General features: G+C 36.0%; 2 protein-coding genes across 3 annotated transcripts; one reads left to right on the top strand and one right to left on the bottom strand.

Moving 5' to 3' along the window:
* The first annotated feature begins 1,202 nt into the window (after positions 1-1,202).
* Positions 1,203-4,606, top strand: LOC127806072 (VAN3-binding protein). The gene is made up of 8 exons (XM_052343066.1): positions 1,203-2,285; positions 2,387-2,458; positions 2,831-2,899; positions 2,989-3,346; positions 3,749-3,919; positions 4,029-4,078; positions 4,190-4,247; positions 4,344-4,606. The coding sequence occupies exons 1-8, from the start codon at positions 2,103-2,105 to the stop codon at positions 4,550-4,552; spliced, it is 1,170 nt and encodes a 389-aa protein (XP_052199026.1). The 5' UTR covers positions 1,203-2,102; the 3' UTR covers positions 4,553-4,606.
* A 39-nt stretch (positions 4,607-4,645) lies between these two features.
* LOC127806073 (uncharacterized) lies at positions 4,646-11,159 on the bottom strand. 2 transcript variants are annotated; one of them, XM_052343067.1, is made up of 5 exons: positions 10,791-11,157; positions 8,963-9,118; positions 6,039-6,134; positions 5,252-5,372; positions 4,646-4,975 (listed from the first exon to the last, which is right to left on the bottom strand). In XM_052343067.1, the coding sequence occupies exons 1-5, from the start codon at positions 11,076-11,078 to the stop codon at positions 4,803-4,805; spliced, it is 834 nt and encodes a 277-aa protein (XP_052199027.1). In that variant the 5' UTR covers positions 11,079-11,157; the 3' UTR covers positions 4,646-4,802. The 2 variants fall into 2 exon arrangements, with proteins under 2 accessions (XP_052199027.1, XP_052199028.1); XM_052343068.1 differs by lacking the exon at positions 6,039-6,134 and having other exon boundaries at positions 10,791-11,159.
* Between the last annotated feature and the right edge of the window lie 3,299 nt (positions 11,160-14,458).

The raw sequence follows: 14,458 nt of genomic DNA, 5'->3' as shown, positions 1-14,458 counted from the left end.
ATTATAAAACAAATTTCCAACAGGTTTTAGAATTTTGATTTTATTCTGAAAAAGGAAAAATAATGAAAAAAAAACTACATTAACAAATGTAATAACCTTTTAGACTTATGCTTTTTCCGCAGAATATCTGAAGATTAGCCCATAAAAAGCATATGTTTAAAATCATTAATTATGGGTTGACATCTAGTATACCTTTGAGGCATTTATGGGTCGTTTTTTTTAAAGAGTCTCCATCCATCTACTGAATCATCTTGTGCTTTATAATAAATATTCCATGTTCCCCGTAGTTCATTTTTAAATTTTTCAGAACTTCTCTTCTAATCTTTTTTGATAAACATAAATACAAAGAAAATTTTTATGTTAAATAAAATGACTCGATGTGTGATGATATTTACATATTTATATACTTAGAGATGTAAACAACACCTTTTTGTAAATTTATACAAGTAGATTAGAATCATCAAAATGATATGTAATGGTGGGCCTATTCATCGGTCACACCCATCATTAAGAAAGGTTAACAAATCATCTAAGGCAAGCATAAATTCTCTTTTATCACATGAGCTAATGAACACGCCTTTAACCTAATCTCCAAAAGTTGTCCACCAAATCAACAATAAGAAAGGCCAAAGCTAAATTCGGAGATAAACAACCAAAAAGCTAACCAACGTACTCGCACAACCCTTTAAATACAAAAAAGCTACCCTTATTTAATCAGTTGTTTATTAGGCTGCCCCTTATTCTAATGCAAGAAAGCTTAACTTCAATGATACACCTGTGCTTTTGCCAAGGTTGTCACCCCTTCAGAGTTCATGATTCGTTATAATGCTCCCCCTCTTTCTCTACCAAAAAGTCGGTTTCGACATGGATTTCTGGATTTTTTTTTTTTGCCACACAATTAAGCCACTATTTGATTTTGATTGGAATATCTATTTATAATTTCAGTTTTAGTAATTTATTATATCAATCTATCAAACTGAAATATCTCCACGTAATCTTTTTTATATATAACAGGTTTTCTATAAAAAAGAAAATATTTGATGTGACTCTTGCCTAAACGAGTGTAAAGAGTAAGTAACCTATAAAAAATTTATCCTAATACATATATGAATAATTCATTTGAAGTACATAAAACATGTGCTAATTTGTCTGTTCTATTTATCTCTTTGTGATTCATAATTTTTGCTCAATGCTTGGGGGATATCAATGTGGGGGCTGGGACAGCTCTAGTTCTACTATCTCTTCTTTCCCAAAATGCACTCTTTGAAGCTTAGCTTAAATTTCTGGCTTGGATTTAAAGGAGCAAAGGGAAGAGGGGCCTCTTGGCCCTCTTTTATCATTCCATCCTACAAGTTTCTATATGCTTGTTCAGTGCCTAGCTAGCATGTGTTCTCTTAACCAATGCTTGCTTGTTTGCTGGCCCTTTTTCTTCAATCAAAATCTGCTTATCTAAAATGCCAATTGGGTCCCTTTTCTTCCATCTCCATGTCTTATAACATATAAAACTCCAACGGGGTTGTTTTCATTTTCCTTTCCAACTGTAATATGTCATCTGTCTGATTTCTTTTCATTTTGGCCCAATTTTTGGGTCTGGGAGCTTGATGGAGGAGACATAAAAGAAGCTGCCTATATAACCCTATGCATTTCAATTTTAGACATGTCGGTACCTCTAACAACATATATAGAAATTTCAACTCTACACAAAATTTTCATACGAAACAGAGTAAAATTTATACTCAGCACACTCTAATAAGGTTTCATTACATTATTTTATGAAACTCTGTATAAAATTTGTGTATGGAATAACTAATATTGGCAATGATGTTAAGAGGCCTGTCTGTTCCCTTCTTGTATCTATTCGAGTATATACAGCTCCACACTAGACACTTTCTGTGTGGGCATGGACCATGTGTTGGCAACTGATCACATCTTAATTACTAGGATAGATATATAGGATGGTAATCACACAAGCTGCCTATTTAAAGAAACCTTCATGTGGGAAGATGCTTCTATGATCAACTCACAGAAAGCAGAAGCCTCTCTTTCTTTCATTCTCTTAAGCTCTAATAATTAATCTCGTTAATTAGGCAGCTCTCAGTTGCATGGATTCCATTGTCAATCCCACCGTTTCAGAAGCCCATCCTGAGACCATGGATTTCCTCTCCAGAGCTTGGTGCCAATTCGCAGTCCAGACCTTCCAACCAGAACTACAAGAAGATAGATCAATCATTCTCCATGAAAATTCAATCAGGAAGCTTGAGGGTGAAACCAAATCTCCTTTTCCTGTGAGTCTTATTGCCTATAACCTCTGTTTTCTTTGTAAATATACTGGAATATAGGTGCAAAAAGTGTGTTTTCCGTGTATTAATTCTATTTGGGCTTGTAGAAGATGGAGAAGAGTGCAAAGATGGAAGATGCAGACAGGACCATGCCATCATGGAAATCCAATGATGTGAAGGTGAGTGTACTAATTGATGTAATTATCAACTGCTCTATGAGCTCACCTTTTCCCTTTTCGTATTCCAATCTCTTAACAAAAAGAGATTTGGTGGCTTTCGGACTAGCAAGTCCCACTTCAGTCCGGAGCGGGGGTTCATGTGGCATGTAGGATTCCATGGCTCGCCGTCCAGTCAACAATTGTTTGGGTGTGAGAAGATGGCGGGCCAACCTTCTGGGTCCACATGGCCTCTGTTCAGTTCCCCTTGGAACGGGTTCATTCACCTTCCTCCTCCCCCAATTTCTTATTTAACAAAAAAATAAAAATAAAGATAAAGATAAATCTGAGTTGAATTATATATCAATCATGGTTGTCCCTTGATTTCTTGTTCAGTCATGGATATGGATGCAACAAGCAATGCACCCAGAACTGAACTACAGCAGCTGTTTCAGAAAGAAATGGGTAATTGATAAATCTAGCACTAGCCATTTGTTTTTCATCTAACTTGGGTTGGGAAAAGACCAAGCTCTCACGGACCTTTGCGGATGCAGTTTCCATGGAAGATAGCCCCATTGAAGCATGTATCCATCAAGAAATGGCTGAAAGAGATTAAGGAGAAGAGGAAGGATGACCGGAGGCTGCAAAGAGCCGAAGTGCACGCAGCAATATCTGTTGCCGGTGTTGCTGCCGCCCTCGCCGCCATAGCCGCCGAGAACTCGAAACACGACGCTTCGACCACCACCAAGGACTCCGCCGTGGCCTCCGCCGCCGCCCTGGTCGCCGCCCAGTGCGCCCAAGTGGCCGAGGCGATGGGCGCCAAGAAGGAGCAGCTTGGCTCTGCAATAAGCGCGGCCATGAGTGGCACCACCACTAGTGACATCGTTACTCTCACAGCGGCCGCTGCCACATGTAATCACCTCCTCTTTTCTTTTTCTTTTTCTTTTTTTTTTTGTCGTCTGCTTAATTTTGTTGTCAGTTTTTTAAACGAATACACGAGAACACCATTTTCTTGTTAATCCTTTTATTTTCATTCTTTAAATTATTCTGAAAATGAACCAAAAAACAGTGGAAACAACAATCAAGCCTGGCCTTTTTAAGTATCTTTTGGATGTTGGGCAGTGATGTGACCACCACGCTATCTATCTAATAGTCAATTGTTTTCTAATAGATTAGAGTGTCATGGGGGATGGCCACAGAAGATGTTCAAATCAAACAAAATAATAAACAGTTAATTTATCTTTTTGGGTTTTTGTCGTTTTGCTGTTAATTGATGGGTTCTCTTCTTGCTTAATTATATTGCGCTTTGTGCAGCACTAAGAGGAGCCGCTGCGCTTAAGGCAAGAACAGCATGCAAGAACAGATTAAATTGGACTGCACCCGTGCTGCCAATTGATCAGGAGAACAATCATTTTGAATTTGATTTTGAGAAATACAGATCAATTCTTGCCAAGGGTGCTGACCTCCACATTGAAACCTCGGACCGTATGAAATATATTTACTTTTTATCATTATTTGCGCTTTATCTTTGTAAAACACCTTAATTATATTATTCTTTACGTGTATTTTACCTTTCTTTTTCCTTATCATGCAGGAAGATGCATGGTAAGATCGGTGTCTATTATCCTAACCAATGAAGCTAAGGTTTAGACTGAATCTCAAAACTGTTAAATTTATACATTCTTTTTCTTTCTAATTCAATTCATTTCTCAAAGTATTTCTATTTGATCATGAATTCTCCCTCTTGATTTACAGGTTATCCTCAAGACAAAGAAGATCAATGTATTAAATGTTCTGGCAAGCAAGAAGGAAAGTATGCTCTTTCTTCGAACATGTTCTTCTTGTCTCAACAACAATTTAGTATTGAAATCCTTTTTATTTAGTAAACTGTTTTCTAAATTTGTTTCAGGTATTGTGTTAGATTTACAAGCAGAATTATATGAAGACTCAGAAACTGACACATGTTATCTCATCGTTCTAACAACGAACAAAGGAGTAATCAAGATCGACATGGCCGACGATTATAGCCGGTACAAGGCCTGGGCTGCAACCATTAATCACATGCTAATGATCTCTACCTCCCTGACAAAACATGAGCTTCAATTTAGCAAATTTTAAGAAACAGATCACCCGGTTTTCATGTGTTTAATCATTTGATAAGATCTCTTAAGTGCCATTTTCCATGCTTTCTAAAGTGCCATTGCATCTATATCAACGAACACGATGTACATTTATAAAACAACAGGATGTTTGAGTGCTTGTTTTTCAATTTGGATTACAAATGTTAGAAGAAATATGTATCAGTCGGTTGCAAGCCGTCGGGATTTTCTACAAATATGACACATTGGTGTCATTTGGCATTCTAACATCAAAGGTCAAGGGTGTTGGGGATCTCAGTCCATAGAAGAATTCTTCGAGGTCGGTCTAGAAACCGGGCTTGCCATGCAGGCTCCTCGCTTTCATAAATAAAGCCGCTCTTCATGTACAGCTTCTTAGCCGGTTCATTATCGACGGCGACATGGACGTACAAATCAGATATTCCTGCAGAAAAAAAAATAAAAATAAAAAAATCCGGGTACAAGGTTAGAGCTATGATCAAAGTTGTAACTTCTAATCCGCTTGGCAGCAAGAATACTCAAAAAAAGGAGCTATTCATGTTCAACTACTTATCTGAGGAAAAGGAATGCAAAGTAGGGAATTTTGAAACTGGGGAACTAGTCGACTTTTCAAATTTCAGACATAAGGAGGACATGGAATCTAGCCCTTCTGAATATATATAACGCACACCAAGTGTGCAAGTGTCAAAGAACATGTTACCCCAATCCTCGGCTATCTCCTTGGATTTTGCAATAAGCATACAACCCAATCCGTTTCTTTGTAGTTCCTTGGCAACACATACATTGCTTAAATACGCTCGTGCAAAATCAGCGCCAATTCCCTATTAAGAAATACCCATAAAGAATTAGCTTATTCATCCAACCAGTCTAAACAAAACTAGGTAACATATCAGCATGATAGTTGTCAGTCTTGCATGTTATACTTTGGAGATATGTTTATACACATTGATATATCCATGCTATCCAAGAATAATACCAATCACAAGCCTTAACCCACTGTGCACATGCTATAATGTATGTAATGAATTATGTGAATGTATTACCACAGAACATGATAAATGTAACGTGCATTTGGTTCTTATTAAAACAACAATCACAATATTCTAACAAATGCATGTTACAAATTTACAATTAAAATGAAAGAATAAAAACAGGTGCTCTTTTTGACTTCCTCCTCTCCCACCCACATCCACTCAGTACCCCGCCATTTCAGAGCAGTCCCAGATCAAGTAAACAACTTGCAATAGTCCTCCACATAGTAGTACCTTAGGGTTTAAAACAAACTGAAAGACAATAACTAAGACTTGCTTGACCGATGTCATTCTGTTGATGAATTATCTAGTTATTATTTAATAGAAAGCAGCATGCAGTTGCCAATTTTTTAGCAGCTCCTTGTCAAGTACTTTAGAATAAGGATGCCGGTCATATTTAGTTACCAAGTGAATTGCATGCATGCCTAATATTAGTCATCAGTGAGATGACAATACCTGTGGCTTCATTCCAGTTATTTCATCTGGAAGCCAGGGACATTGATTAAGATCAAGGGTTCCGACCACTACTCGATCTTCCCCATTTTCTGCAAACTAAGGAGATATGGGAAGAAAAGAAACAGTTAAATCACAAAATAATAATAGTTATTAGTGAAATATATGCACATATAAAATACACGCCTGTAAGGAAAATGTAGACAAAAATCTATTGCTGAAAGCTATTAATTTAAGGTACAAAGCCTAGTTGTCAGAGGCACAAGGCACACCGAGGCACAAACAGTGCTTGGAGCCAGGGCATGAGGCACAAGGTGCAAGGCACAAGCGCATACCTCATAGATGCAAGGGGGCCATTTATTCAAGATGTGTATAAAATACATATACACCATTATTTTCAACATGGAAAAATAAAGAGATAACTGCCAAGTCAAAATCATGAATGATTAATAAACAACACTATAATAACAACTAATATTATTTCAACTAAGTACTAGAAGTCTAAAACATAAATAAGAAGAATTGTTTCAAATTTCAACACAAGTAGAAAGTTCATAAAATGAAGAACAAGTAAGATGAAATACAACTTGAAAACATAGCAAATCACAAGTAATTTTTAAATTATAAGCCTAACTTCTCAATTGATATGTTAAAATTACACATTGTACTCATTTATCATTCTTGTCATCAAATTGAATTTCAAACTAAATGTAACCAAAAATAAAAAAATAATTAGTTTCATAGAGCTGTACTTAAAAAGAAAAACAACACAGCATAACAAAAAAAAAAAAAAAATGAAAAACAGAAGTTATAGACTAAGAGAATAGGAGAGGAAATAGGAGGAAAAAAAAAAAACCAGAAAGAGACTTCATTGCAAAACAGAATAATAGAACTAGAGATTAGTTCTATTATTACATTTAGTGAATACTTGTTGTGAACAGTGATCATTAATCACATAGCAGTATAAAAGAAGATCTAACAAGGAATTAGAAGGGGAAAAAAGAGCAAAAGCGCAAAACAGAACACCCAAAAGCAAGCCAGCATAAGCTATGATACAAGTCAGATGAGGCGTGCACCTTGCACCTCATCCACCTAGGCTCACTTTTGGATGGCACCTCACCTCAGTGAGATGCACAGAGATGTGTACCTCTATGCTCCTCACACCTAGGTGAGCCTGAGGCCTGCCTTTGACAACTATCACACAAAGTGCACAAATCTAAGGCTAATATTATTGTGGAACATCAACTTGATTCAAGATCCTAAAATGCTAAAAGCAAAATCATATATTATACATTGGAAGCATTCATAGCAGGATTAAGGCTTGCTATATTGTTCTTGTTATTTTGTACATTGTAAGCATTCAACATTGTTGGGAAGGCTAAGGTCAATTAACAGCCTGCTAGGAGATAGAATGGGCAATGAACTAGAACAAGAACCGCAAGAGCTCAGAGAGAGAGAGAGAGTTGGAGTAGTAACTGGTTTGTTTGTATGTTACATCCATATTTATAGTAGACGGACTATGCTAACTGACATCCAAGGGATGTGGGTCAAAGGCAGTGGCCTGTTAGTAAAAGAGACCCTGGGTCAATAGTAGAAAATAGCACATTTAATGCAAGTGGTGCATTGTAGCAGGGAGTAGTGCCCAGTATATTATGGAAAACGCACAGTTGCAACCAAAAAAGTACTTGAGTTGCACCCATCCATCTTCAAATGCTCTCTCCAGGAATTGGTCAATATAAGAACCCTCTATAGCATAGGAGCACAAATTCCATTCTTGGTGAACCCTTAACTCTAGTCTCCTAGAGATTCTGTACAAAGAAAATTTTAGGCCCTGCCTAGGTTGATAGAGCCATTGGGGCTATTGGAGCCACTAAAGATGTAGGAGTCATGGAGGTGCCTCCAGCATACATACAGGCGCACTGCGGTGTGACATGCAGAATCATCCTGTGGAACAACCCTATCAAGCAACCTATGGAACAGCTCTATGTGGAGGCCCTATGGCACAACATGTGGAAGTGCAAGTGGAGATTGTGTTTAGAGATTATGATTTGCAAGATGCTCAAATGGAGAATTTCAACGATTGAACACTTATGGGGAGCAGGTAGGACTTGAGGGGAGCAGTCCTGTGGCCAATCTGAGGGGTGATTGATGGTGCCTAAACTTAGTCCAACCAGTGAAGCACCACTCATTATTTGCTGATAAATTCATGGAGATGAGCTAATGATTGGAGATATTCACAAAGATAAACTTGATCCTTGGAGGGAGAATCTACAGAAATATATGCTCGGTCCCAGAAGACAAACCCTATGCGTCCACTTACATGCCCAGCATGGAGCCACACTAATGGCGGTAATAGCTCAAAGTGACATGAGTACTCACCCACATACGTCATTCATTATCATTTGCCCCCAAAAAACTTCCTTTGCCCTGATTTTGGAATACAAATGTCATGAAACTAGATGTACAAGCAGGAAGCTAAGAAATGCTTCAATTCAAATTCACTCATGAAACTGCACAATTCCAACTGAAGGTGAACTTTTTAAAATTATCTTTCTTTTCATTAGGCTAGATAACAAATATAAACCACAACGACAACAATACAAGCTTCAATCCCACTAGTTTGGGTGAATAACAAAACTAAATAAGAAAAACAACATATCCCTGAATGGTGGTTAAGCTCTGTTGAAAATGAAGTCAAAACACACCAGATTCATAAACATAACCATCCTAGCTAAATTTGGTTTCTATCTTCTTTAAGTTTGGTGTATTGTTATGCTTATAATAAAGCTTCAGACTCTGTATAAGTAAGGGTTTGAATTTAATTCATCAACAGCTTAATCCAGGAACTCCTACATCTACCAGAATCCCTATGCAGCGGCAATGGAAACAGAAAATTAAGACCCAAAAAAAGCTGGAGCTAATCATACCTTGCATGCAGAACACAAATCATCAAAAACATTTGCTACATGTGACAATGGAAGTGTTGCGCTTATGCAAGAAACTCTTTTAAAGCCTGTCCTCTTCCCAGCGACACGTTCCTTGAGTGCTTCAAATTCACGCTCAGCCAAGTATCTCTTATGATCCTAACAGAACTTGACAAGGAGAATATACCATCAGGATTATAATCAAAGAAATTCAAAGCAACTTCAACAAAATATATTATTTGTTGTTTTCTTCATTTATTTTCTACATTTTGAAGGAAATAGTTAACACCCAGGAGATGAGCTTCCTTCTTATATGGGGCTGATACAAAATGGAATGTATATTATTTTATAAAACCCATGGTTGTTTATTTTGGCCCATTGGGATAGTTTGTGTTAATTGAAAGAACATGAGGGATCTTGTTGCAATTTTCAAATCTTATTTGTGGATGCTTGGAGAATTTCTTGTTGGAGAAGATGCCTTTTCATTCTTAGCTTGCATAAAGCTTGTTTTGAGGGTTTTGCTTTAACAACCTCTTGGTTGTAATTAGATGGTCAATCTTTGTCTCATTAAGTTAATATTTTAAGAGCACCTTCCATTTATCGAGGACAAGATTCTATAAGGTGGATTAGTACATTGTAGGTCTTTAGACAAAATTACATAATACAATAGCTTTTGGTTATTCTAGGTGAGATTGTCCTAATCTCTCTTAAGCATTCTATTCTTTCCCTATGGGATTATAAGGAGTGAATATATTATTTGTTATAAAGTCATTTGGGGCTAAACTTCTTGTACTTGTTGATTATTGATAGTGAAATTTTGTTGAAAATCATCCTATGATTTTTTTCCTCACATTGAAGATTTTCGATGTAAAATCTTGTACTTCCTTTTGCAATTGTTTAGTGTTTCATTTTATTCAGTATGGCTATATCATTATCCAGTACTCTTTATTATATTACCACGATAAGGTATTTGTTGACTGTTTGATTATCTAGGTATTCTCCCAACACTAAGGACTGCAACCGAACATGTTATGTAAATTTTACAAGCAATGTCAACAAATCCATACAACTTTATGTCACTATAGTTTGCCTAATAGCTTAGAGAAGGAAAGGGCATAAATGTGGAGACTTGCCTTTCTATTTACGATTTCAAAAAGAAAGGCACAAAAACAAAATTCATAACCACACAACAGCTCTTGAGTCCTGACTCAGTCACTGTATTCATATTGGGTTCAATCGAGTACGTGCTTACCTTTCTGCTAAACTTGGAATATCTATTCAATATCTTCACAATTCAAACTATCAGAAAAAAGAAACCACCGAGGTGAAGGTCTATTGGTAGATTGAAATGTGTTGGTCAGGTCAAAGGTCTCGAGTTTGAGTTTTTTGAAGCTTAGATATTTCTCTTAGGCATGAATAGACTAATGACGTGAGCATGAAATCCTAGCGAAGTATCATTAAGACTCTTAGGTAGCATCTTAAGATTGACATTATGAATCTTGAACAAAGTTGCCAACCTTACCCTTTTACTTCAAAAAGAAAAGAAAAGAAAGAAAGGAAATTGGGTCTGCAACTCTTGGTCATAGTCAATGGCCGATTGAAAAAAGATAAAAGAATGTCCAGCTTTTAATAGCACCGACCCTAGTCAATTTTCTATGAAATTTATAATTTCAATATATTCAATTCCCACGACCTATAAATTCACAGAATTATACGAACCTGATAAATAACCATACTTGGATTCATCCCCAAAGATTTAAAAGAACCACCAGAATGAAATTCAAAGAACACTCCAAGAAAGAATTGAAAAATTGAGCAGAATTGAACTCACTTCGATGCCGAGAGTAGGCTGAAAGTCGTAGAAGGATCGGATTCTTAGACAGGCGGCGGCCCAGAGCTGGTCCTCGGAAGCGGCGGCGGCTTCGGCCACTTTCAAGGCCGACTTGTCTAGCGTTCTCGGTGGAGGAGAAGGGCAAGCGACGGCGATCGGAGGGCATAGGCCGTGACCGAGCCGTCGTGGGACGTCGACGGAGATGCGGTGGAATTGGAAAGACGGTGAAGATGAAGGGAAAGACGGCGGCGGAGGCGACGGAGCTGTTGACTTAACGACCACTGCCATCTCTCTCTCTCTCTCTCCTCCCCCACCCGGCGTAACGGCGTTATCTATATTTTGGGCCCATGCTCCGCAAGAGTGGAGTGGTGCGTGTGCATTTGCATGTGGTGTAAATTGGCTTTAAAAATATTAAAATAATTATAAAAATGTTTTTAAGATACTATTAGGATTAAGGATGATAGTTTTATACCAAAATTTTAAAAATATGTAATTTTCTAAAAATTGAATATTTATAGAAAGGACTACTATTATTATGAGCCAAATAGTAAGGATTTGCTTATTTTATCTTTTTAAAAATGAAAAAAAATATATCAAATTTGATTTGTTTCCCGAGTTGCTTTCAAAATTAATTTCATGTGTATGCATTCTAATCTTAAAAATTTAAAAACAGGCCTTGCATTTCAATGCAACTCAAAAGGACAAACTACAAAGGCCCACATGGGGACCCAGAAGGCCTGAGAATTTGCCCACAATTTTGAAGGCCCAAAGCCCCTAAACTAACTGAAAGGCCCAACACAATGTTATTAAAAAATGGAAAGCGGGCAGTGAGAGACCCATAAATGGAGGTCCATCAATGGCCTTGTTCTGTGAAAGGCTTTGCTAAGCTGACCAGTTCGTAGCATAACACAAGAGAAAGGATAGGTCCCTATCAAAGCTGCATAAATTCATCATATCAAGGCTCCAACAGTAGCATATGTATTCAAGAGATGGAAATTCATTCACAAGAATGCAACTTAACCTTTTGGACTGCACAACTTATATATATGCATATAAATTGCCACTTTAAGAGTTAAACTGCTCTAGCTAGTTACAGCTTCTAACCCATTAAAATTAATTTTGATTATGCATTTACCTAACAAAAACACCAAAAAAAAAACTCATTTTGACGTAATTAATTTGGTGGGGGGGAAGCCAAATGGGTGTTGGGCGGGGCGCTGCCGCTGCGGCAGCAAGAGCAAAGAAGGAAGAAAGAGAGAGCGCAGTAATAAAAAGGATGTACGGACGATGTGTTGTCACATCCGGAGGGGGTAGCGATCATGATTACCAAGATTAAAAAATCTGACCACCCACTGTCCTGCAGCAGCAGCAGTTACAATAAAAACAAATTTTGTTATTTAATATTAACGATTAAAGAATTTTTAATAAATAATAATCATTTATTGATAATTTTTTAATTATTAAAAAAATGATGTCATACATAAAATGTTACATTTTCGTTTTTTTTTTTTTTTTTCATTTCCATTCCCACACAACAACCCTTTTTTTTTCTTTATTATTTATTTTGGGTTTGGAGGTATGATCACGTGACACTAGTCACTACTCACTAGTGTTATGCTTGATTGATTTAATACAGTGATGGTACGTAGGATGGAATATATTGCCCCTGCTTTCGTAGCTGTAGCTGAAACCACAGCGCCAGCCCATGCATCAGATCGAACAAGAAACCTTACTGCCATGTGTTTGCCCATATATATGTATAATATATATATATATATGCTCGATGGACTTATTCTGCGCACAATCAAATCAAATAATAGCAATTATCAGTGTTCAAAGATAAAAGGAAAAAAGAAGACAAGTAACGATCAAAATATATTATATATATATGTACAAAATTATTATATTCTTCGAGTAGAAAAAAATTAGAGAAAGACATGGGCTCCATCTCCCTGCTTGTACTCCCACATACGTGTACTGTTAATTACTGTTAATTTTTAAAAATTACTGTTAATTAATAATAAGTATAAATAAGTAAGTACAAAGCATATTTATTATATTTTACTTTAATATTTTTAAAAAAATTACTAATTAATGATAAATATATATCATATTTTATGTTATTTCATCAATTAACAAAATTATTTAAATAATAAAATAATAATATATTTTATAAAAATTACCCCCAACATAACAGGACTCAATATCATCCTCTCTCTCTCTCTCTCTCTCTCTCTCTCTCTCTCTATGCGTGTATATAGAGAGAGAGAGAGAGATAGAGATAGAGAAGAGAGTGAGCAGTGATAGTGGTGGGTTTTGAACTCTTGGTTGTGCTTAGACAGCTCAGCTTTAATCTTATACTTGCGAGTTAAAGCAAGTGTGTGCTCTCTTCTCGTCCCCTAAAATCATGAAAAGATATCCGACGTCTGACTCTCTCTGTCTCTGTGGAGATTTGTTGTTGGAAATGGATTGCAGGATGGATATAGAAATTAATTAATTAATGTGCATGCCATGAAACGTTGACGTCGAGAAAGTTGGCTGGCTGGCTTTAATCAGGCATTGGAGAAGGCTACGGTACGTAAGCTTGCATGCTTTGCTGCTTGCTAATGAATGAATGCATGTTTGGTACTATTTTATTTTCCCACAACTAGAAAGTTACGCGCGTTTAATCATCATGCTCTCAAGCACAGTACTCTCTTCTCTATTCCCAGTCACTACTCTTTTTATTAGGCAAAAGACAGATAATAGCACGACCAATATAATAATTCTTTTATAGTAACTAGGAGGATTTTTTATCATTAAAAATATTCGATTTGGGTATCCTAATTATTGTTTTGTATTTTCATTACTCTTTAACTCCACCAAACCTGAGAGACCTAACCTTCCTACCAACCACATCCCACTGGATGTCTTGTTCTTTTTCCTTACCTATACATGCATCTTTGATTTTATATATATATATATATATGCATGTTCACATTAAATTTATCCTTAAAAAAATTTATTTATAAAAATAACAGATATTTATAATTAATAATTATAAATAATTCACAGAAATTTCTACTGTACCTATTTAATGAATGTTTCTTCTCAGTATATATATACATTAATTAATTAATTATATTTTTCATAAATATTTTAAGTATCAACAATGATAAAAGACTCCCACCCAATTCAAATTCCACAATGACTCTTGCTTTATGTGTGAATTTGATTTCACCCTCGCTAAAATAATGAATAAGGATAGCAATGAGTTCTCTATTTACATATTTATTGTAATAAATTTTAATTAATTTTTTTTACTTATATCTTAATTTTTATATTTTTTTTAATTTTAGATAGATAACTGGAACCTACTGTCGACATTCCTATTTATTGGAGTCCTGCTCTCATAATCAGCCCTCTTTTTATCACTCTCTTTCAATTACTATAGTTGGGTAATTTTTTGTTTTAGAGTTTTATTATTAGATTACCTTATTTTAGAAATAAACTACTTTAATGATTTAGTTTGTTTTGTAAATAAATATTAATACATTACATTATTTAACTTTGTGTAAATATTTTTTAACTAAATTCATGCTCGTGCATAACTACACTAATTTGTACATGATACATCGGTTGTGATCTCCATTTGATGAATGTATGTGTTCATCATGGAATCGTTTAAA

Source organism: Diospyros lotus, chromosome 7 (genome assembly GCF_014633365.1).
Source record: "Diospyros lotus cultivar Yz01 chromosome 7, ASM1463336v1, whole genome shotgun sequence".
Taxonomy (NCBI): Eukaryota; Viridiplantae; Streptophyta; class Magnoliopsida; order Ericales; family Ebenaceae; genus Diospyros; species Diospyros lotus.
The sequence above is the reverse complement of the archived record's forward strand: the minus strand, read 5'-3'. Positions and strand labels throughout refer to the sequence as shown.